Here is a 22007-nt window from a genome sequence, read left to right as displayed (position 1 = left end):
AGATCTGTAGCAGCTCAGTTGGTTAGAGATTCTGATGCCAACCTTTGCTGAGGACGCTCATCTGGAGAGAGGTAAACTATATCTCTCACTGATGGAGGGGGTGAATCATTAAGAGGGGGCTACTCAATCATGACAGTATTTCTTTCAGGAAGAATGAATGGTTATTAATAATAGCTAGCATTTACTGAATGCTTACTCTTTGACAGGCACTGTGCTAAGCTTTAAAGGTTGCTTCTATTATTATATTTATTTTATAGATGAGGAAAAGAAAGTTCAAGAATGTTAGTAATTTGCCCACAGTCCTGATAAGAGGCAAAATTGATATTAAAATTCCTATTTGTTGCTTCTCAGCCTAGCTTCTTATCCACTTACGGAGTGAGAATCTTTCCCGTGGTCTATATTGTGGAATATCTACAAGATACACTTCTATGTCTTGTCCTTCGGAGATCATGGACTTATCTTGGTGAAAGAACTCAAGCGTATGCATTTTAGCTAAAAAGTTGAGTAGTGCCCAAATGAACATGCAGATGGGAAGTAAGGACTGTGGGTGTTGTGAGTATAGAGCAACGGGAGAGATTCACGTTCTGCTTAGTTATGCTGAAGGCACTACTTCATAGGACTTACCACCTGTAGTGGTTGAGAATGTGGATTCTGCCATTTGATTTTCTGGGGGCGAATCCTTACTCAACAATGTAACAGCTGGGAGCCACTTATTACTTGGGGAAGGGGATGATGATAATAGGGCTGTTACATGGATCAACTGTTAATACATATAAAGCTCTGGTAACAGTGCCTGGATGGTAGTATGCACTTTACTGTGCTTACTGCTTGTCACGTTTATAATGGGATTCCAGGCTTCTGAAGGCCTTCAAACTGTCTGTCCCAACGTGTCTTAGGCTATTGAGTGAATCCTGGTCTCCTGTTATCCACATAGCATATACTATCCAGCCAAGAAAAGCAAGCCACGGATGCTACTCTAGGGAGGTGCTTAGGACTTCCTCTCATTCTCCTTTCAGCCCTAATATTTCCCTTCAGAAATCTAACCTCATGGCTCATGCTCATGGAGGAGAAGAGATTTGGATTGTTGCCAAATTTCAGCCAGAGGAAACTGACCATTGAATATGACTTGTGCTCTCCAGCTGCATCTTTGTACGTGTCCCTATACTATTGCCTCCACCTCTGAGGATCTTTCCCACACAGGGATGCTTCCAGTGTTCTCCTGTGGAAGTCACTCTACATCCATATGTGTATACACGCACACACATATACACGTACAGAGGTATAGGTATAGATGATATATATATTATACTTTGTATATCATATGTCATATATGCACACATAACATGTACTGTATTATATACATGTATTATGTATAATATATAAGATGAAATATACATGTGAGTTTATAATTATGTTTACAAATACATATATTTATATTTGAGGCTTAAAATGATCCTTTTTTCATCCTACCATCCAGATGTGTCCTACTTATTTTTCCTTTTGCTTTTAACCACACAGAGATTTGTTATCCACCTCTCATCTTTCCCACAAGGTGATGACTTTTTGCCAGAAAAAGCTAGGGCATGCTTAACTTAGAATCCACTGCAGTGTTTAGCAAAGCCTCTGGGTTTTGAGTTGAATTCAAAGCATCCCTGCAGGTGTGCCCTGTCCTGTACAGAGATGCACAAGTTGTAGAGCAAGTGCTTTCTCACACACCAACTCACTGCGTTCAGAGCAGCCTGGGGTGGTAGGCGGGCTATTCTCCTTGTTCGCATTTTATGGATGAGGAAACAAAAACTCAGGAGCTTTTCCAGGTGAAGCAGCTACTAAGAGGCCTTCTCATATACATCCATAGCAGCCTTTGAGTCTGAGCTAATAGAAGATAGTTTCTTTCCAGAGATCCAAGGAAGTTCTTTCTCTTAGTCTAAAACAAGGATCTCCATTATATGGCAGGCTGATAGAGCGAGGCCCTTGAACTTGGATCCTATTATTTCTAATCTGTTATTCTGCCTTAGTTCTCAGTCTGGAATGTTTATCATGAGCAGAACACTGCCAGCACTGAGCAGAGTTTTATGTTGCTGGGGAGTGACCACCCTGGGACATATCATAATCTGGGTGACACTGTAACAGGGGGTGACCCTTGGCATCTCCTTTATTTACTTAGTGGTACAGTCAGGCACCTCCCTGCCTTAGGACAGTTTGGGGTGTGTAGGTACAGATCAGTTTCCTTTCTTCCGCACGAGGGAGGTGAGGCTTCATGCTGTTTCTGGTCATAAATATTAACTGGAAAAATCATTGTTATTTTGTGGGCTTTCCGTTTAAGAAGGAAGACACACTTTTTCCAAACTGATGGGCTGCAGCATGGACTCCCAGAAATAGAGTGTTTGAAAGAAGCAAATGTGGAGTCATATGGCTCGATAGATCACAGATTGCTTGGTCTAGTATTTTTAACTAATTATACACAATACTGTTTGACTTAGTTTTTCCTATGAGATACTGGTTTTCTTTTCGAAGATGTTGACTTGACGGGGGCTATCTCATAGGTGCCCCAGCCAGAAGACTGCATCTTATATGCACCTACAGCTTTGTTGACCAGTGTCTGTTGTTTATGAGAATAGTTTCTTCTTAGGCCAGACGGAGGAGAGATCCTGACAAATTGTGAAACAGGCAAATCTTGAAGTTTTATGAAGAGAGGTTGTAGAGATTGGTATTGTTACAAATATGTGGAGAAGCAGACCACTCAGCGTCACAATTATTATTATCATCACTGATAAAGAATTTTCATAGAGATGAGCTATAAACTCAGGGTGTTGTCTGGGGAGAAGCTGTTTCTGATTTACTCAACTGGGTAATGTGCAAGTTCAAAGGGAAGGATATGCTTCTTCACTGGATAAACTACACAGTCAGCTTGAAAAGGAACTTCCTAATAGCACTTGGCATTTCTGAGCAAATCACTGATGGAGACTCTCTGCTTGCATGGCGCCATCATTTCTGACCATAGCTTGTTGGGAATCATCTGGTGGATGTCAGAGAAAGGCTGGAAGGAGAAGGTTGTATGAGGGAAAGAGAGAGCCAGTGACTTTTTATTTGGACATTATAATAGAAACCAAAGCAGCAATTTGAATTTTCTAATGTGTGTGTTTTGGATCAATTATCTTTTAGCAGGGTGGAATGAGGAGCTGTCTTCTCAGAGATATCATAGCTGCCTTTTGATAGAGCCAACAGAAATGGTTTTCTTCCAATGACCAAGAGAATATTTTTTAATCCTCTGGGGAATCAGGAACTCCACAGTGTGGAAGCTGATAGAACAGGGATGTAGAAAGGACAGGGCCCACTGCAGATATTTGTTTGAATTTCTCTATCCTGGGATTCCAAACCCTCAGCCTTAAAACAAATTCCTTGTTTCCTCTTACAAATTTTCATTTAATGGGAGAGGTCTAGATGGATGGCTTTTATCCAGTGAGCTGGATTCTCCAACCATATTAACCAGTCCTTCTCATTCCATTCCATACTGACTCCACTCCAATAATCCGTAATAGGATTGGGTGTTGGTGGGGGCAGTGTGGGGAGAAGGATGGGGGGCAGAGAAGGAAGGATGTGACAAGTTCTGGGGCTTTTCTTGGGCCACATCCCTGTATGTGAGGTGTGAGTTCCCATCTGTTTATGTGGCATAATTTTTTTTTTAATGTGGCATAAATTGAGGAGGGTCGTGACTTGCAGCTCACGTCTCTCCAGTGCCATTGGCTCAGCTCTCCTAACCCTTTATTGGTCTGTGTGCCTTGCACACCACGGAAGAGCCAGGCAGTGACCCTGTCCAGCAGCATGTGGCCAACTGTGAAGTGAGATAGGAATAATCAGAGTAATGACAATAGAGATGCAGGCTGTGGATGATACTTCCTAACATTCTTTAGATACCTGTGTCTGGCTCGTATTAGCCTGTGGTTGAGGTCTTTATCCCTCAGCTCCTGGAATTTCTCATGCTTCATGTGAAATGTGCTCTGGCAGCTCATGGATGAATTATTTCTTGGGCATTTGGAAGAAACGTGTCACATCTTTTTACAAACCATTGGCACAAACTGTGAAGCCAACTGAATCCCTAGTTACAAGGGGCTGGCTGGACCTTGCTTGATATGTCTGGGACTTTGGTCAGCATGACTGGGTAGCATGGGGTGCTCCCTCCTCCCTACAGTGTACTGCTCAGGGCTCCCCAGTGAGGGTGATGAACTGTTCAGGAGCTCAAGCATCCCTGTCACAGGTATCTGTGAGCATCCCAAGCCAGTATCAGGGCTCCTTTCAAGACAGATTTATATGAAATAAGAAAATTCAGCAGTTCACAATTGACTGGGGAAAAAAAAATCAGTAGTCGCACTTTCCCCTCAGATCCATATCTTGTGAGAATGAGGAGGCACCGTGAGCACAGCAAGGCCTGGATCCAGCACGTCCAGGAGGAGTGTTCTGGATCCTCAGAGTGTATGCAGGGAGGCAGCTGTGTGTGTCCCTGTGCCCACGGCTGATGAACAGGTAGCCCAAAGCAGAGTGACATGGAGACTTCAGTACATCCCTCAGGACTGCCAGTCTTTCTCCATTTGTTGATTGTGTTCATTAGTTTCTCTTTCTGGTCTTTGTTTCTCTACCTTCTCTGTCTTGTCTTTTCACCTGGTAGCTCTTTCAGGAGCAGTGACTTTATGGGACTAATCCATCAGAAATCATCTGGCAGAGTAGCTCTGTGGTTGCTAGAACCAATGTATAGGAGATACTGACTTTTCTATCTTTGTTGTAAAGCATACACCTCTATTTCCTCAGGAATCGCTGAGGCAGACAGTATTTGCCCAGAAAGTCAATGGGTTGAGATGGTGGCAGAGGAACAAAGCAAGACTGGTGTATCCTTGGAGCAGGGGTAGGCAGTGGCCTCCATGTTCAGGACCACTCTGCAGATGTGCCTCTCAAATCTCACATTTATCATAGCTTGCTTTCTTACTGAGATTTGTAATAATAATCACATATTAATTTTAACATTGCTATTGTTTACAAAATGCTAATTTTTGCTCATCATAACCCTATAAAGTATCCTAGACAGCATATTGGTTTTATGCCCATTTTGCAGATGAGGCTGCTGAGGACCCCAGTTCACATAGCAGCAGTGTTCCAATATCTTTGCTATGGGGGTGGGGGAAGTAGTTAACACTGACAACCCAGGAGAGACCAAGGTTTCAAATCCAGTGCCCAGGCAGACAATGGAAAGAAGTCCAGCTAGCCAAAGCATGGGTCTGTGGATCCAAGCAAAAGAGAATGGGTGTCATTCCAGTGATGGTTGTCTCTGTGCTCCACAGATCACCTGGTGTCATCTGAGAGGGATCAGAGCAAACAGGTCTCTACACACAGGCAGCCGACTGTTTTAGGTCAGAGAGGTCCGCTGGCCATTCCAAAGAAAGGAATGGAGGAAGAAGGAGGATGGCACTACTTCCAAGGCCCGGCGCTATGGGAACTGGAAGTCTGGTTCATAACATGAAGGTTTGAACCAGATGATGTTGGAGATTCCTTCTGTATCTAGAACACTTTGTACTTTCAGATTTTGTGAAATCAGTTAAAACACACAGTGCTTAAAAACACAGTAATTCTGTTCCCAGTAGCCCCCAGATGAGTTCCCCTGCCACGTTCGCTGGGCAGGACTTGACCATATGTGGGGCACCGTGTTCAAATTCTTTTCTCAGTGGGTTGGTGTTAATGACTAGCATGTCACCAGACACAGGCCAGAACTGAAGCCTGCGCTGTAGCTACTGTTCAGCGTTTGGAATGCAACTCACTACTGTATCCTCCCATTTCCTTTGGAAGGTCATCATTATAGGCAATGAGAAAAGTATACCAACCACAACTTGGAAGAGAAGAAGGGTTGGAAGGGAAGGAAGGGATTTGAAACAACCAACTCTCTGGCTGAGTACAGTTGCCACTCACCCCAAGAAGACAGGACCCTGGCTTCTGTGTTTGCTGAATGTATTTGAGAAGTGCAGGGGAGGAATCTCCCCTTATAGATTTAAAAAAAAAAAAATGTCATTTTGTACTAGATTGAGTTTACTATGATTTTCTACAAATTCTCTGTGCTTTGTTTCCATCATGGAGTTTCCAGTGTGGGTCTGTGATTATTTAGGTAGGTTCTTCTTGGGAGGCTTGTAATTTGTAGACTCATCCATTTCTCTTTTATAATTTTGGAATCAGATTAACTGTTTTCAGCTAGAGCTCCAGGGATAGGAGATAATCATTTTAAACTGATTGCAGCCAGTTCTCCTAATATTGCAATTGCAAGTGATCTCTCAGCATACATGAATGCATGTGGCCTATTTTAAAAGTTTTTCTTCTGGTATTTCAATTTTTTATTTTCCACGATTATCATCTTGAGAACTGTTCTGTAGTTAACCTCTTTGCAATTTGGGTGTCTTCTACAATCTTCCACTCCTTTTCACCAAATTCTTTTATTCCTGGCATATTCCAAGAATGTTTCCCTGTTTGTAGGTTTTATGTTACTATTCCCTGCTCTAACTCTTTGGCGTTAACACACCACTAGACTGTTCTTCCAGCCTTGAGCTGGAGGCTGAAAGCTCTTCCAGTGAAAGGTAATTCAGTTTTGGTCAGAAAGAACCTTTTCAAGTAGCTACAGGGAATAACCCCAGGTTGGAAATGCCAGCTCATTACTTGGTGGAAATTTAGTTAATTAAGAGTACTTCTGTCCCAAGCTGGTAAAGGGTGATTATTAATCCATCCTGTGCGGATTCCTAGGCTACTGGGATGACCTGAACCAGAATCTTTGGGGTTTTGTAGGTGTTTGCAGGGGGCCCCTGTGCTTTATACATTGGGGACATTTTCTTAAGATGTTCATCATGGCTGCTATATCATTACTACTGTGTACATCCTTTTGGACAAATTTCTTCAGCTTTCTTTTTGAGTTGTTTTGATATTGGTGTTTGATTTTTTTTTAAATTAAGTTACTTGTTTAGGCAACTGGATTTTCCCCTGCTGTTCATTCATTTTGTTCAGCAATGGTCTATTTTTTGCCATCTTTACCCAGTAAAATGTGTAAATCTTTAGTTTACCCACTGAAAAATTTTAGGAAATGAAATATATAATATTCTCCAGTTTCAGGAATATGACTGAACTGTTGATTTGTCAGCAGATTTTGAAAGAGTCTGAGAGAAATGTAAGATTTAAACTGATTGTGCAGGCTTTAGCTGTGCATATGCTTGTTCTTAGCCAGACAATAGGTAATTAAAGATGACTCAGAAAATCATCATAAACCCAAAGCAGAAAGTATAACCTTTTGGGCAAACTCCATAGTTATGGAAAATCTGCATGTTTATAAATTTAGGAAAACAGTATACATTTAAAAATAATAGTATTAAGAAATGCAAGCAGTTCAGGGTAGTTCTTTAAAAAATCCTGGGAACAATGAGACATTACTTATTATTTAATAGTCAGAATTAAGGAAGTGATTGAAATGGAAATCTGAAGTTGCCTTTGGATCACTTAACAGAGTAAACCCAGAGGCAGCTCATTTTCCACTAGGATCAAATTTTAGTGTTTCCAGGATTTAACTCACAGCAATTTGGTGGAGAAAATCTCTATAGCACAGAACTGAAATAGTTTTTGAATGTTTAAATACATTTGGGTTATGATAATAGTTGAAAATGTGGAGTCCACTTGGTTACCAGTCTTCAAAAAATAAGAGGCCAGTAATTTAGTTTCTCATTGTATGTGAATAGGTATCCCTGAATAACTTGAGAGGAAGGGGTAGAGAGGAGTACTTATGATCTGAATGTAAGGCTATTCATATTTTTCACTCCTGCTCTCATTTCCTCTTCATTAGACAGCATAAGATCCCTTACAGACAAATGCCTGCAAGTCAAAATGCTTCTGGCATATGAATTACAGTTACAGTTTGGAGTAAAGTGGTTTGAGAAGCACTGAAAGATCTGCTTGAATTAACACTTGGAGTATTTGGGCAAGCCAAATACCAAGTTAATCAGTTGAAAATAAAGCTGTGATTTTTAATGGCACTGGCCTCAGAGGCAAGCTGTGACTCCGTGATGTCAGGCAGTCTCCCAGTGGGGGGTGGGAACTGGCGTGTGCATGCACATGCACTGTATCTTATCCATATCAGCAAGACTGATCTTCATATCAGAAGACCTGAAATCCAGTACATTCAGTACCAGCACTCCTTTTCTCTGCTCTGTATTTCCACATCAGCGCCCTGACCACAGGAAGTCTTTCCTACGAAGCTGGAAATCCTTGTGCGCTCTCACTCGTTCTCTTTCTGCTATCTCCTTCGGGAGTACTTACACAAGCTTAGATGTATTTTATTAAGAAGAATTTATATCTCAATCTCAGTCTGCAGAGTTAGTTGGAGAAGTGAGGCTTTACCACAAAGTGAGGCTTTACCACAAAAACTCTGGAGTAACAGAGTGTAGTATTTTAGAGTTCGGACATAGGATCCCTGAAATTCAGAGAAAGCCTCATTAAGTCACTAATGTGATCCATCCATATCCAGAGAACCAATTAAAGGGCTGAAAGTCTGAGTATTTCTCTGACCTCTTTTCTTTATTTCTTTCATTTAATCTCTTTTGCTTGGGGCAGAGAGGAAAACATCACATGTATTTTACTCTAGTTAAAAACCCATGTGCTTGATTTCTGTCAGATTACTCAAAACTACTTTCTTATTCTGCTACGGTAATGGTTATTCGTATGAATGCTTTATTAAAAACCTTTCGATATTTCATTCTGCCCAAGATCCCCAGGGTGAATATAAGTATCTGTCACATGAGCAGACACTGTGCCATGTTCCTGTGCTGCCAATGACCAGAACAGAGATTATGTGCTGTGCCAGCGGCAGTGAGGATGGCCACGGGGTACCAGAGCTCTGGTAACAAATCTCTCCCCACTGTACTATGCAGGCTTCCCAAAGAGTAAATGTCTCAAGTAACCAGCTCGATAGCTTTTAGAACCACATAGAATGGCTTGCTCCTGGTGAGTATTTGTGCCCTATCGTGCCTTCTCCGGATCCTCCAAAGTCTTGAGGAATTCTTGGCATTTTTGTTGTCTGTGCCCTGTGCATGTCCCACTGGTGACATGTGACATTATCAGCTGTGAGGCAAGAAGGGTTCAAAGAAGGAAAAAGGCCAAACTGATAAAACCTTGCATTTCCTAAAGCTGTTTTTGCTGTCATTTTCTTAACCACTTGCCCCTGACAGGTTAGAGGACTGAGCAGTAATTGGCAAGGTTGTTAATGTCAACGGATTCCTGTATTTTTTTTTTTTTTTAATTTAAGACCCAAGTAATTCCTGTGCCTGAGTGGCTATCATTTTGACCTTTATATCATTTCTAACTTGTTTCAATAACAATCTCTCATTCTTAAACTTATTTTTACTAAATAATACATGGGATGGAACTACAAATGGGGAGAGGGAAAGAAGGGCAGGGAGAAGACTGTTTGGAGATGAAATTGATACTTCTCCTCCTTTCCCAGAGCTTTCTGCTAAAATGAGACTTCAGGATCAGGCCACATATACACAGGGAGGAGATGGACAGGCAGCTGCCAACAGATAGCAGCCTTTCTGCACAACTCTGTTCTGAGGGCTTAAAATCTGTGTCTTGCTTAGAAAAATAACAGACATCTGGCCTCTGTTTCTACCTCTGTCATCAAGGTCATCTGGCACTTTGTATAACCTATAGTAAAAGAACCTTGGATGGTAGGATTGAAAGTTTCTTAGAGATAATTTGGCTCAACTGCCTCACTTTGTGGGTAAGGAAATAGAGCTCCAGAAAAAGTGACTTTTTCCAAATCTTGCAGAGAGTTAGTGGAATGGTGGAATTCTCAGAGCCATTAATATTCTTTTATTCAGCAGAGGTCATATGAGACTAGGGACACAGTTTGTTCCTCAAAGGCCTGTCTTTGGGGCAGGTATGTGGTTGGCTTCCTGGGTGTGAGTCTAATGTGTCAGGCCAAGGCTGGTACCAAATGTGGTGGTGGCAGAAGGAAGCATTAAAAACAAGGGAAGACCACATAAAGTGAGAGAAGTTTCTCTAGGACATGAACACAATGGAGTTAATTCAGGCCCACCTGATAGCTGTGGCTCAGAGGAAGGAGACCAATGGAATACCTGATCAACCTTGTCTTCCCACCCTGACATCTGTCCTTCCTGCCCTGCTATTGTGATAGGTTTTATTTGTGAACACCCTGGCCTGCATGGCCAAGAAATATCCACACCTTCAAAGTAGCCACTGCCTGACGAGAGCTTGGGCCTGTAGGTGTGTTCACTACAGTGTGTGTTCCATCCTTGAGAGGAATACCCTGAGAATACCCTGGGAGGAAGCAGTCTCATGGCTCTTTGGGAAGGCATTCTGGTCTTGGCTGCTTGGCCCAGCTCTGGATGGGCATGTACCTTTGGCCTCGTGGATGCTTCACTCCAAGAATACAGAGGATTAGGGCAGGACCCTCTGATACCTATATCTATGGGAAGTATTGAAAGTATTACTAAGAAAGGGTACATATTCAAGTTCCTTATAAGGCTTTTGAGTTATGCTTTCCTAAGTCTGGAGAAATAGGGAGTGAATAGTAGTTGGTTGCTATTTGACTGGAGTGTGAGATTCTTTAAACAAATAGATACCTAATGCAGCACTAGGCTATTGAGGAAGATTAGCAAAACACTCTAAGTTTTACAACTCTGAATTTTACAGAGTGACCCTCTGGCCTTGGCAGCCTCGCAGCAGAGAGGACTCATTTGCACTGGGTAGAGATAGCCTCCAGGCTGAGACCTCTGGGTGCCCTTTGCACAGTCCCTGATCCTTACTTCTGACCTTCAAGCTCTCCACATGTCTCCCTCCCCATGCTAGTCTGCATTAATTTGTTAGGGCTGCCATAGCAAAGTACCACAGGTAGTGTCTTAAACACAGACATTTATTGTATTTAGGTGTCCAAGATCAAGGTATGGACAGGGCCGGTCTTTCTGAAGACTTTGAGGGAAGGATTTGTTCCAAGTCACTCTTCTTGGCTTGTAGGTGACATTCTTCTCCTTGTGTTTCTTCCCACTGTCTTCCTTCTATGTGTTTTTCTGAATCCAAATTTCTCCTTTTTATAAGGACACTAGTTATACTGGAGTAGGGCTCACTCTAACAGACTCTTTTTAACCAACTATATTTGCAATGACCCTATTTGCAAAAAAAGTCACATTATGAGATGCAGGGTGCAGGGTGATTAGGACTTCAAGATATAAATATTTGGGGAATACAATTCAGTTATACACAGTCTATTAAAGAAATCATCCAAAAGAGATAAGTCAAAGAGAGCCAGAGTTCTAAGAGATGGGTTTCAGGAAGAGGAGTGGAGATCTTACTGAGTAGACTAGATTTTTAACCTCTTCTTCCTCATATGAAGCTCCACCTACAGCAAGATGGTCAAGAGCAGTCATGGCCTTTAATCTTCATTGATGTTGGGACAGTAGTGAGAGGTGGGGACAAAGATGGAGCCTCTCACCATCCTGTGGGTTGAGTATCCTCTGGTAGAGGTGTGGATGTCTCCACTGTGCCTCATCTACAGCAGTCACTCTTATCCATGGGGATATGTTCCAAGACCCCCCCCCCCCGCCAGTGGATGTCCTGAGATCATGGGTTGTACCCAACCCTACTTATACTGTATATTTTCCTATACACACATACTTATGATAAAATTTAAGTTATAAATTAGGCACAGTAAGAAATTAGCAACAATAACTAATAATAAAATAGAACAATTGTAACAATGTATTATATATGATAAAAGTTACATGAATTTAGTCTCTCAAAAAATCTTGTACTGCACGGACCCTTCTTATGATGATGTGAGATGATAAAATGATGATGATATGGGGTGAGGTGAATGATGTGGGCATGTGACATAGCGTTAGGATCCTATTGACCTTCTGATGATAGCTTGGAACATCATCTGCTTCCAGACTGGTTGACCACAGGTAACTGAAACCATGGAAAGTGAACCATAAATAAGGCAGGGACTACTGTATTCCTTAGGAAGAAGACAAGAGGGTGAGTAGCACTCACTGAACAAATATTAAGTACTCACTGTGTGCCAGGAACTTCTCTATGAAAGATCATTGCCCTTGCACAGCTTTCTGTCTAGGGGGAGAAGGCAGAAAAAACAATCAGTATAATAGGTAAGTAGATTACATAGTAGGTTAGTAGGTAGTAAATGCTGTGGGGGAAGAATAGGAAAGGATGTGAATTTGTAGTTTTAAATGGAGTGGTCAAGCTGAGCTCCCTGAGAGGGTAAGTTTAGAGCAAGGATTTGAAGGGGGGCAAGGGGCTGGCCTGGTGTGTGCCTTGGGGGCAGGTGGGGGCATCTGGGCAGAGGGATCTGCGCCTCCCAGGGAAGATTGGAGGCACTGTCAGGTGGCCTCTGTGGCAGGTTTGAGCCAGTGAAGGAAGGGATTGGTGGTTAGAGATGCGATGGCAGGTGGGCCATACTGGTCCTTGGCTTTCCCTGGGTATCCTGGAGCCAAATCTGAACCAAGCAGTGGTGAGGGCAAAGCAGGAGAGCAGCTCACAGGCCTTTGTAGCATTTCAGAGGTCAGTGTCCATGGGCCAATGTGGTAGCAGCAGAACTGCTTCTTCGGTTGGCCTGTTCTCCCTTAGAAGTGTTTCTTATCTCAAGTCTTCGAGCCCAAATTACCTGGCTGATGGTCTCCTGCATACATCTCCTTCTGACTAGTCTTCTAGATTTTTTTAGATTTAGATTCATTACTGTGATTGACCTCCATTCCATCTTCCCTTCTAGTTACTGCTGGAAAGCAATCTGTCCCTCCCCAAGCTGACCTTTTTTATTACTGATAGTTTTGACACCAATGGTAGCATTCTTATGGTGTTAAGAGAGATCCTTTTCATTCCTAAACTGAAACTCAGGGATTTTTGAGCTCCTATACTAACCCAGTGGTCCTGTAATCACTTTTTTAAAATCAAAGACATTCTTATATAAACTTTTCTTTTTAGAAAGATTTTTTAAATTAATTAATTATTTATTTAAAAAAGCACAAGCAGGGGGAAGGGCAAAGGGAGAAGTAGAGAGAGAATCTCAAAGCAGATTCCACATTGAGCATGGAGCCCAACGTGGGGCTTGATTCCAAGACCTGAGCCGAAATCAAGAGTCAGATGCTGGGATCCCTGGGTGGCGCAGCGGTTTGGCGCCTGCCTTTGGCCCAGGGCGCGATCCTGGAGACCTGGGATCGAATCCCACATCGGGCATCCCGGTGCATGGAGCCTGCTTATCCCTCTGCCTATGTCTCTGCCTCTCTCTCTCTCTCTCTCTATCATAAATAAGTGAAAGTTGAAAAAAAAAAAACTAAAAAAAAAAAAAAAAGAGTCAGATGCTTAAGTAACTGAGCCACCTCCTTATGTAAACTTTTCTTATAGCTGCTCTTCAAATCCTTAGCTACCAATAAAAATGTTCACTTATCTATTGTAGCCTCTCGGTCTGCCACTTGAATCAGTTGCAAATGGTACTGTCTGTTAGTCTGAAGCAAACACAAAAAGCTATCATGTTGTTTGTTGTCTGCCTGCTGCTATGGTGAAGTAACTTTTTTGTTGGACTCTAGAGTACCAATATGTAGGATCTTAATAACACATATGATTTATTGTGTGTTAATTTCAGTTGAAAATTGAAAATACCACATGTTTTAGGTTGCTTGGGTGGCATAACAATGTACCACAGACTGGGAAGCTTCAATAACAGAAATTTACTGTCTCACAGCTCTGGAAGCTAGACGTCTAAGAGCAAAGTGTCAGCAGCTTTAATTTCTCCTGAGGCCTCTCTCCTCGGCTTATTGATGGATGTCTCTCCCTATGTCACCACATGGTCTTCCGTGTGTGTGTGTGTGTGTGTGTGTATGTGTATGTATGTGTATCCAAATTTTCCCTTTCCATAGAGACACCAGGCATGTTGGATTAGGGTCCACCCTAATACCTTGCCTCTGTAAAGACCCCGTTTCCAAATAAGGGTCCATCGTGAGGACACCAACATAATGAATTTGGGGTGAGAGGGACACAGTCAACTCAAAATTCACCCCTTGACTCCTCTGCCCTTATTTTCTTTTGCCACCACCAGCTCCAGGCACATCTGCCCCTGATGTGCTTTCTCTGCAGCACATTCTTGTCAACAGTCTTGATTTTTCTAAGACTTCATTTGTTGAAGTTGAATTTTGGTCGTATGACTTAAACACTAGTTTGTGAGTGAAGAATAATGTGCATTTACAAATAATGATAGTGATTGCATTCTGAATGTAACATAATTCTAAAAAAGGATTCTAAAAGTCAGCCTGGACAGTGAGAGCATGTTTTGAATAAGTGCACATCTTCCAGCAGAGGTAGTGTAAGCTAGTGGTTAGGAGAACAGGTAGCTGGGCTGCCTGGGTTGTCATTTACCTTTTTACCATCTGGCTGACTCTGGGAGAGTTCTGTAAATCTCTCTTTGACTGAGTTTTCTTGTCTGAAATTGTAGCTATTATAGTTCCTACTTCACAGAGTTGTGAGGATTTAAAATGCTAACATATGTAAGGAATATAGAAGAGGGCCTGGTACATAGTAAATGCTCAACAAATGTTTGGCACTACTCTTCCCAGGTTGGCGGCTTTGAACAAAGATACTCAATTTGAGTAAATGAGGTCTGATGTGTTTGTTAAAACATTATTTGTGGAAATAGTGTATGTGCTTCCAGGGTACACCAGCATTGGTGTATTTGATCTAGGAGATAGTTCTCATTTGTCAATAATATACCAGCTTAGAAGAAACATGAGGATTAATTTTTATCATTGAGGTACATGTAACTCTTTTTTTAAAGAAAATATTTTATTTATTTATTCATGAGAGACACAGAGAGGCAGAGACACAGGAAGAGGGAGGAGAAGCAGGCTCCCTGCAGGGAGCCCGATGCAGGACTTGATCTGCGGACTCCGGGATCACACCCTGAGCCAAAGGCAGACGCTCAACCACTGAGCCACCCAGGCGTCCCACATGTGACTCTTTTTAATAAACATTTAACTTATATAATTTGGAGGTTTTCAATTTGAATTCCTGCTCCTGGAATCCTGGTTCAGGGGCCACGGGGGATGGTAGAGCACGAAGTGTGTGGAATCAGTGTGACATTGTTTGTACTCCAGGCCAGACACCTACCCTCAATCAGAACAGATCCCCTTGTTATGTATTTAATATATATATATGTATATAAATTATATATGTATTTAATATGTATATTTTGCAGTTCTATGTAAAATTTGTCTGAAAGAGTTCTGCTACTAAAAATAGCTTGAGAACCACTAGCCTGGTTTGTAGATTATTCATATTCTTTTGCCCCCTGTTGCTTTCATTCTCTGTATACCCCAGGGATGCAACTAATGTTAATATTAGCCTGAGCAAAACATAATTAGGAAGGTAAATCTACTGCAAAAAGTAATACAGCATAAATTAAATAAATTAAATATAAATCAAATCAAATATGAAACAATGCATTCAATTATCTGCATCACTGCTTCCCTGCTTTAATATGGATATTTGAGAGGAGACTAGTTTTCTTTCTGTGATAGAACCAGGGCTGAACCAAGACCACTGAATTGTGTCAACCCCTGGAAGGATGGTTCTTGACCTATTGAGCATAAGTTAAAGACACTGCTATTTGGTCAGCTAAATTTTCAGGGTCAGTGAGTAGATCCACCACCTATCTATCTTCATTGTTAATGCATGAACTAGTCTTTGTGTGTGGCTGGGAACACCTACTTATAAAATGCTATTAAATGCTCATATAGGATTAATTTTGTGACGAACTGTTTACTGAAAAGTTATTAGTTGAATGGACTCCCCTTAGCCTGGCAAGGGAAAATGCATTTCCACCCACAGAAAGTTTGAAATTTGGACAGCAGATATTAGCATGAAGCTAGTGCTGCTGCTGGAATCGGAGGCAGAACCAGAATAGACACATCTTTGACACCCTCTGCCCTTCTCTCCCCAGCAGCTCAAGAAGCTTAGTCTGTTCCCTGCTTTCCATGTTAGCCTACCACTCGAACTTCCCTCCCTTCAAAAGATCAACTTCCATCCTGTCGGCTGGAACTCTCCAGGCAGGATTCCACAAGTGCTTTCTCACCGTTCCCACTGAGCACACTGATTTTGGTCATCTCATGACTCCTGAATTCAGAAAATTCTGCTGCTGCATGCCCTGCTCTTTGTCAGCTGCCATCTGACCTCAGCTCAACTGGGTGTCCCTCCTCTGTTGAATGTAGGTCTGGATGTGAGGATGACTGGCTTAGAATGGACCTGCCCCAGTTCCAGGGCAATTTGCAATCCAAAAGAACTTGCTTATGCTCAGAAATCACAGATGAGTGGAGGTGATAACATTCAAAACCAGCTCTTACAGCTGAAGAACAACAGCAATGGGCAGATTGGCCACCTCCCTCTAATACTTTGCAACCCCCCGACCAGAGAAACTTGCCCTGACCTACCTCCCTACACATACCCCAGGAAACCTGACCCTCCTGCTTTTGCATCTGTCATTTTGTTAACTGATCTCCTTTCTTCTAGTACCTATATCCCCTTTTTAAATGTTTTTTTTCTTTTGGGCTACTGTTTGGCAGCAGTGAGCTGTTGACAGATAAGACCCAGGTCTTTATGCTCTGAGTTCCTAACTTACTAGGTGCCCAGTAGATGTTGAAAGAATTAATGAATTTGTGGATAAATGAATGAATGGATGAATGAAAAGCCCCAGAGCATATGTTTTCAGCAGCGGCATATGAAAGGGTCCCCACCTTCCTTTTCTTTCTCACTTCTGTCCCTCTTCCTGCCCTTGGGCCTTGCAGCTGGGTCTCTGCTAAAGGTGCCCACCTGGTTTGTCACATTCAGTGTCCCTCCTCCAAATCACCTCTTATAGTGCTGCCTAGTTAAATTTCCAGAAAATCCTTTCTTTCCTATTGCTCTCCTGCGCCCAACTGGGATGATTTCCTGTTGCCTGTGGGATAAAGCTCTGTAGCCCTCAGCCCGGCATTCTGTATTGACTATTGCTTGTTCTTGATCTTCCTTTAAGAATTATTTTGACTGTAAATATTCTAAACACATTGAAAAATATAACATCTACTCATTTATCCACCACTGAGATTAAATATATACAGCATTTCCTCTATTTGTTTTCCTAAATAAGTAAGCACACATTGCAGATGCAGACAAACTTCCCCTTCTGTCCCTTGCCCCACTGCTTCCCCTTTTCATCCATCACAATTCACCTCTGCGATCCATATGGTCCAGTTGGACTCATCTTTTCCCTGAAGTTTTGTTTTTCCTTCCTTTCTCTTGAGGCCCAGTTCACTTTTTGCATCTTCCAGGGAGCTGTCCCATTAGTTCCCTTGTTTTCTAAGTTGCTACCCACCTTACTGTCTCCCTTGTGTCTTTGGAGACAGTATCTGCCTGTGATAGGTTTTTTATTTTTTCAAAGATTTCATTTATTTATTTTAGGGAGAGAGAGAGAGAGCAAGTGCATGAATGGCAGGGGTGGGGGGTGGGGGGGTGGGAGCAGAGGGAGAGGGAGGAGGAAAGAATCTAAAGCAGACTCTGCACTGAGCAAGGAGTCCAACAGGGCAGGTCATCCTCCTTGGAAGGTAGTTATAAGAATATAAATTTTTATCTCTGCTTCCAGGACATCTGGGTTGTTCCTTTGCCCTACTATGGAGATGTGTACTATGGAAAGAACAGATTCTAATACCAGCCCAAGTAGAGCATAATTACGGAGGGGAAATCTGCTTCCTAGTAACATGTTAATTCCACAGTCAAATGGAACCAATTTGGCATCATCTTTCCCACTGTTCTTTAGCCTTTGGGTTGATGGAAAGTTCACTGTCTCATAGTGTTTCTGTACGTGGTGGTATAGAACTATGATCTCAAGAAGACCAATGTCCTCTTTCTAATTCTTCTAGCCTCCAGGAACGGATAAAATCCCTCAACTTGTCACTTAAGGAAATCACTGCTAAGGTAAGTAACTTCATATGCCCATTTTATAAAGTCTCTGAAGTTTTCTTTTGATTTAATGTCATGTCTAGTTCACATGAGATTTCATGGCTAGCTCGTGGCTCTGGAAGAAGTATAGACTCTCTAGAACCATTCTACAGGCCAGGTGATGGGCCCAAAGAGCTGGGAATGAGGGCTGCTCCCATGGTAGAGGTCCTGGCTTCTGGTCCCACAGGGGTTGACTGGTTCAGCCTTTGCTTCACAGGAGCCATCAGTGTTAGGGAATGGAAAATGAATGCTTTTGTATACCATCAAATGCCTTTGTATGAAAAGGCTTTTGGGATGGGAGTAATCTGAAAAGTTAATTGCTTTTCTTCCAGGAAGGCAGGGTTCAGGGATACTCACAAACAGGTTTTAGAAAAGGCATAGTAGGTGTTTGTTTTTAAACTTTTTAAACTGACTTGGAATAATTTTGCCTATTTTCTCTGCCACTTATACTTCAAATCAGGACCTGATCTGTACAGAGATAGTGCACTCCTGCATTATTCCCTGGGAGCACGTGTCAATTCAATTAAATAGTCAATGTCATGGTTATTAGGATAACCGCAGTTTACAAAACAGAATCTTTTCCTGCAGAGATAGTTTTATGTGACCGAGTTATTGACAAACTGAGAAGTAGGACCAATTACTCTGCGGATTACTAACTGTGTGGTAGAGAACTGGGTAGGAATTGTTAATTATTTGTGTTAGGTCTGAGAGCCATGGCTGGTTATGAGATGGTCAGAATGTAAAAAGAGCTGGTGTCTGAGCAGAGAGCAAAGCAGACGAGAGTCCACTGGCCTGAAAGGAATGTTTTCTTGCCCTCCCTCAGTGCCCAGGAGAGAGGTCAGGAAGACCTGCCAAAGGGCTTGCACATCACCACAGCTGGGCTGAGACTGGGGATGTATTTTTGACGAAAGTGTCCACAGTCTTCCTGGCCCTTTTCCCCCCTATTTTTGTATCCATTTTCTGAAAAAAAAAATTGAATGATTTTGCTAAAAAAGTCACACAGCAGCAGTTTGATAAGCAGTTACGTTCTGCTAGAACATTTGCTGGAAGAAGAGCAAGATGAGACCCAAGGCACAGCTTTATGCAGAACATGCAAGGGGTTGAATCCCCAGGCAAGGCTGAGAGACCTTCTTCCCTGCTCAAGGAGACTGACTCAGTTTGCCCATTTTGTCATGTGAAGCAGGAAGGGAAGTGCTAGAAGGCATACCTGAATTTCTGCTATATATGTTTTGGTGATATTGCCGACTAGTATTCATGTTCTATGGATGTCTGCCAGGTGACCTCCAGATGGAGCCACTAGGGAGGTGAGGAGAGGCCAAAACTTCCTGCATGGGGCAGGAGGTAGGACTGTTCCTTCTTCTGTATTTTCTGGTGTAAATACGTGCCATCTATCAGGAGCATCCTAATTTTTGGGCAAAATTAAAAGGTGGAAGTACTTTAGGGTTTGGATTTATTGAGCATTGGAACGTGCTGTGTGTATTCTGAATGAATCCCTATCCCAACAGTGAGCATACAGGTGTGTCTATTAGAGAATATACATGGTGTTTATATAGCAATGAGTTTTATAGAACATTTTATATTATGCACACAAACATATTACCATAGGCATATGACAGTGGGATTTGTTGATAATCTCCAGCTACTGTTAAAGCTCTTGGATTTGCCCAAATGCCAAAAGTGATTGGCTTTGTTTGCATACCTTCTCTAATGCACTTACAAATAACTTAAAATTCCCTTGCTTTTCCATAAGATAAAGGAATTCATATCTAAGATTTTATTAAAATTTTTTTTTAAAGATTTTATTTATTTATTCATGAGAGACACACATAGAGGGAGAGAGGCAGAGACACAGGCAGAGGGAGAAGCAGGCTCCATGCAGGGAGCCTGACATGGGACTCAGTCCTGGGTCTTCAGGATCATGACCTGGGCTGAAGGCAGCATTAAACCGCTGAGCCACCCGGGCTGCCCCATATCTAAGATTTTAAAATGTAAATTTAGAAGCTCCACTTGATAATGAGTTCCCCAGGGTCCAAAGTTATCTGAAAATACAAAGGAGACACAGATTTTCTAGGGTGTGTATTTGTGTGTATAGGTGGGTGTGTACATCCACACATACATGAATGTGTATGTATATGGGGGACATATATTAGTCCACACAGAATTGAAACAAAACTGTCCACACAAAACAACTTTACACACTAGACTTGTTTGACTCATGACCTTGAGGCAAAAATTACAACTTGGTCCTGTTCCTTTAGTATATTAGATATATAGATCTGATATTCTTTTGATTCATCATCCAAAGAGAGATGGAACCTTCATTCATTCGTTACATTTCTTTGACTCCATGGTTCCCAAACCAGGTAATTAAGGGATAAATGAGATGAAAGAAATAGTTGGAAATAAATGGAATATCTGGTGATTGGTAGATATTAGATTACATCCAGCAGTGCTTGAAAGAATGTACATTGCAATTTAATAAGACTTAGAAAGTCTGTCTCATATTAACAGTGACAGCTAGAAGGATAGATTTGTTCAACAAAGGAGAAACTGACCCAATTATGATTAATAGAAACTGTTAACTAAAATCAGAAAGACTGGACATACATTGGATGAGACATAAGAATTATGGCTGGTGTTATGGACTTGGCAGAAATGTTCCTGGACTTTTGATGACATTCTTGGATGGATGGAAAGGGATGTGCCCATCATCGGGCACTGGGCCAGCCTGAGACTGAGTGCTATGAGGAGCAATCCAGAGCATCTTCTTTTTAACATGCAGTTCTGACTCCTGACAAATCTCCGGATTATTTAGAGGGTCTAGGAATTATCACTTGGGGCATAGAGATGCTCATCACTTCTGATGCCAGCTTTGGCATGGAGGCGACTGCACTGTCACCTTCATCCAGAGAATGAGTTTTGTAGAGATTTGAGAAATTACAATTGCTTAATGGAAAAGAACATATTTAAGGCCAAGAAATAGTATAACAATTTAGGCAGGATGGGTGAGGTCTGCTTTGATTCCAAAAATAATTTCAATTTTAGTCTGAGATAAGCCAAACAATTCAAATTGATGGTATCTAGCAAGATCTAGATTCTTCTGGGGAAATTAAATTTTATATTTTCTCTGGGATCTATGAACCTAACAGGATTAATTTTAGTTTTTGAATGGAATCAGATTTTTATCCAGAAAAGAAGGATCATTTGTGGGCCACCCAAAATGTCTCTATACACATGTTCATTGTTATTCAACTGAGTTGTGTACTTTTGTTGAACTGGATGTTTTTCTCGTTTTTCGAGGTAGCTCACTGATCTGAGTATAGATATCAATTTAATATGTAGTTTTTGCTTTAAACAAAACGAAAAAAATGTGAAGTTTTAGTTTCAAACAAAATAAAAGATAATCTAAGATATTTGGAAAAAGAAAATGAACTTTAAGATTTTTTCTATTTTTGGGGGATCCTGGGGTGGCTCAGCAGTTGGGCGCCTGCCTTTGGCCCAGAGCGTGATCCTGGAGACAAGGAGATCGAGTCCCACATCAGGCTCCAGGCATGGAGCCTGCTTCTCCCTCTGCCTGTGTCTCTGCCTGCCTCTCTCTCTTTCATAAATGAATAAATAAATTAAAAAATCTTTAAAAAAAAAGATTTTTTTCTATTTTTGAAAGAGCAAAGAAAATGTAGGAAGTGTTTAGGTATCCTGGAAAAATACATGATAAACCTATAAAACTCATTGAGGTCTACTTTGTCTAATTTCAATTCTGACTTACCAGCAAATCTCTGCCCTCAAAGTTTCATTAGACAACATCTACTGGTAATTAGTCTGTCCCTCTGCCCTTGATCTCAACTACTGTGTACCTTCACTTATTGCTTACTGTGTGCCGGACAAGAACAAAGTGCCTGCTTACATAGAACTTGCATCCTCGTGGGGAGAGATACTAGAAAAACAGAACA

General features: G+C 41.7%; 1 protein-coding gene across 7 annotated transcripts in view; it reads left to right on the top strand.

Moving 5' to 3' along the window:
* The window catches only part of DISC1 (DISC1 scaffold protein), a 351152-nt gene that overhangs the window by 120024 nt on the left and 209121 nt on the right, over window positions 1–22007 (top strand). For all 7 annotated transcript variants that reach the window (XR_007410095.1, XR_007410097.1, XR_007410096.1 and 4 more), the window contains exon 7: window positions 17979–18033. Coding sequence is in view for 4 of the 7 variants with exons in the window: in XM_049108923.1 (XP_048964880.1) it covers window positions 17979–18033 (55 nt within the window). In the remaining 3 variants the exon portion in view is untranslated. The remainder of the gene's footprint in view (window positions 1–17978; window positions 18034–22007) is intronic.

Source organism: Canis lupus, chromosome 4, assembly GCF_003254725.2.
Source record: "Canis lupus dingo isolate Sandy chromosome 4, ASM325472v2, whole genome shotgun sequence".
Classification (NCBI taxonomy): domain Eukaryota; kingdom Metazoa; phylum Chordata; class Mammalia; order Carnivora; family Canidae; genus Canis; species Canis lupus.
Note: the sequence above shows the minus strand (reverse complement) of the source record. Positions and strands in the feature narration are given on the sequence as shown.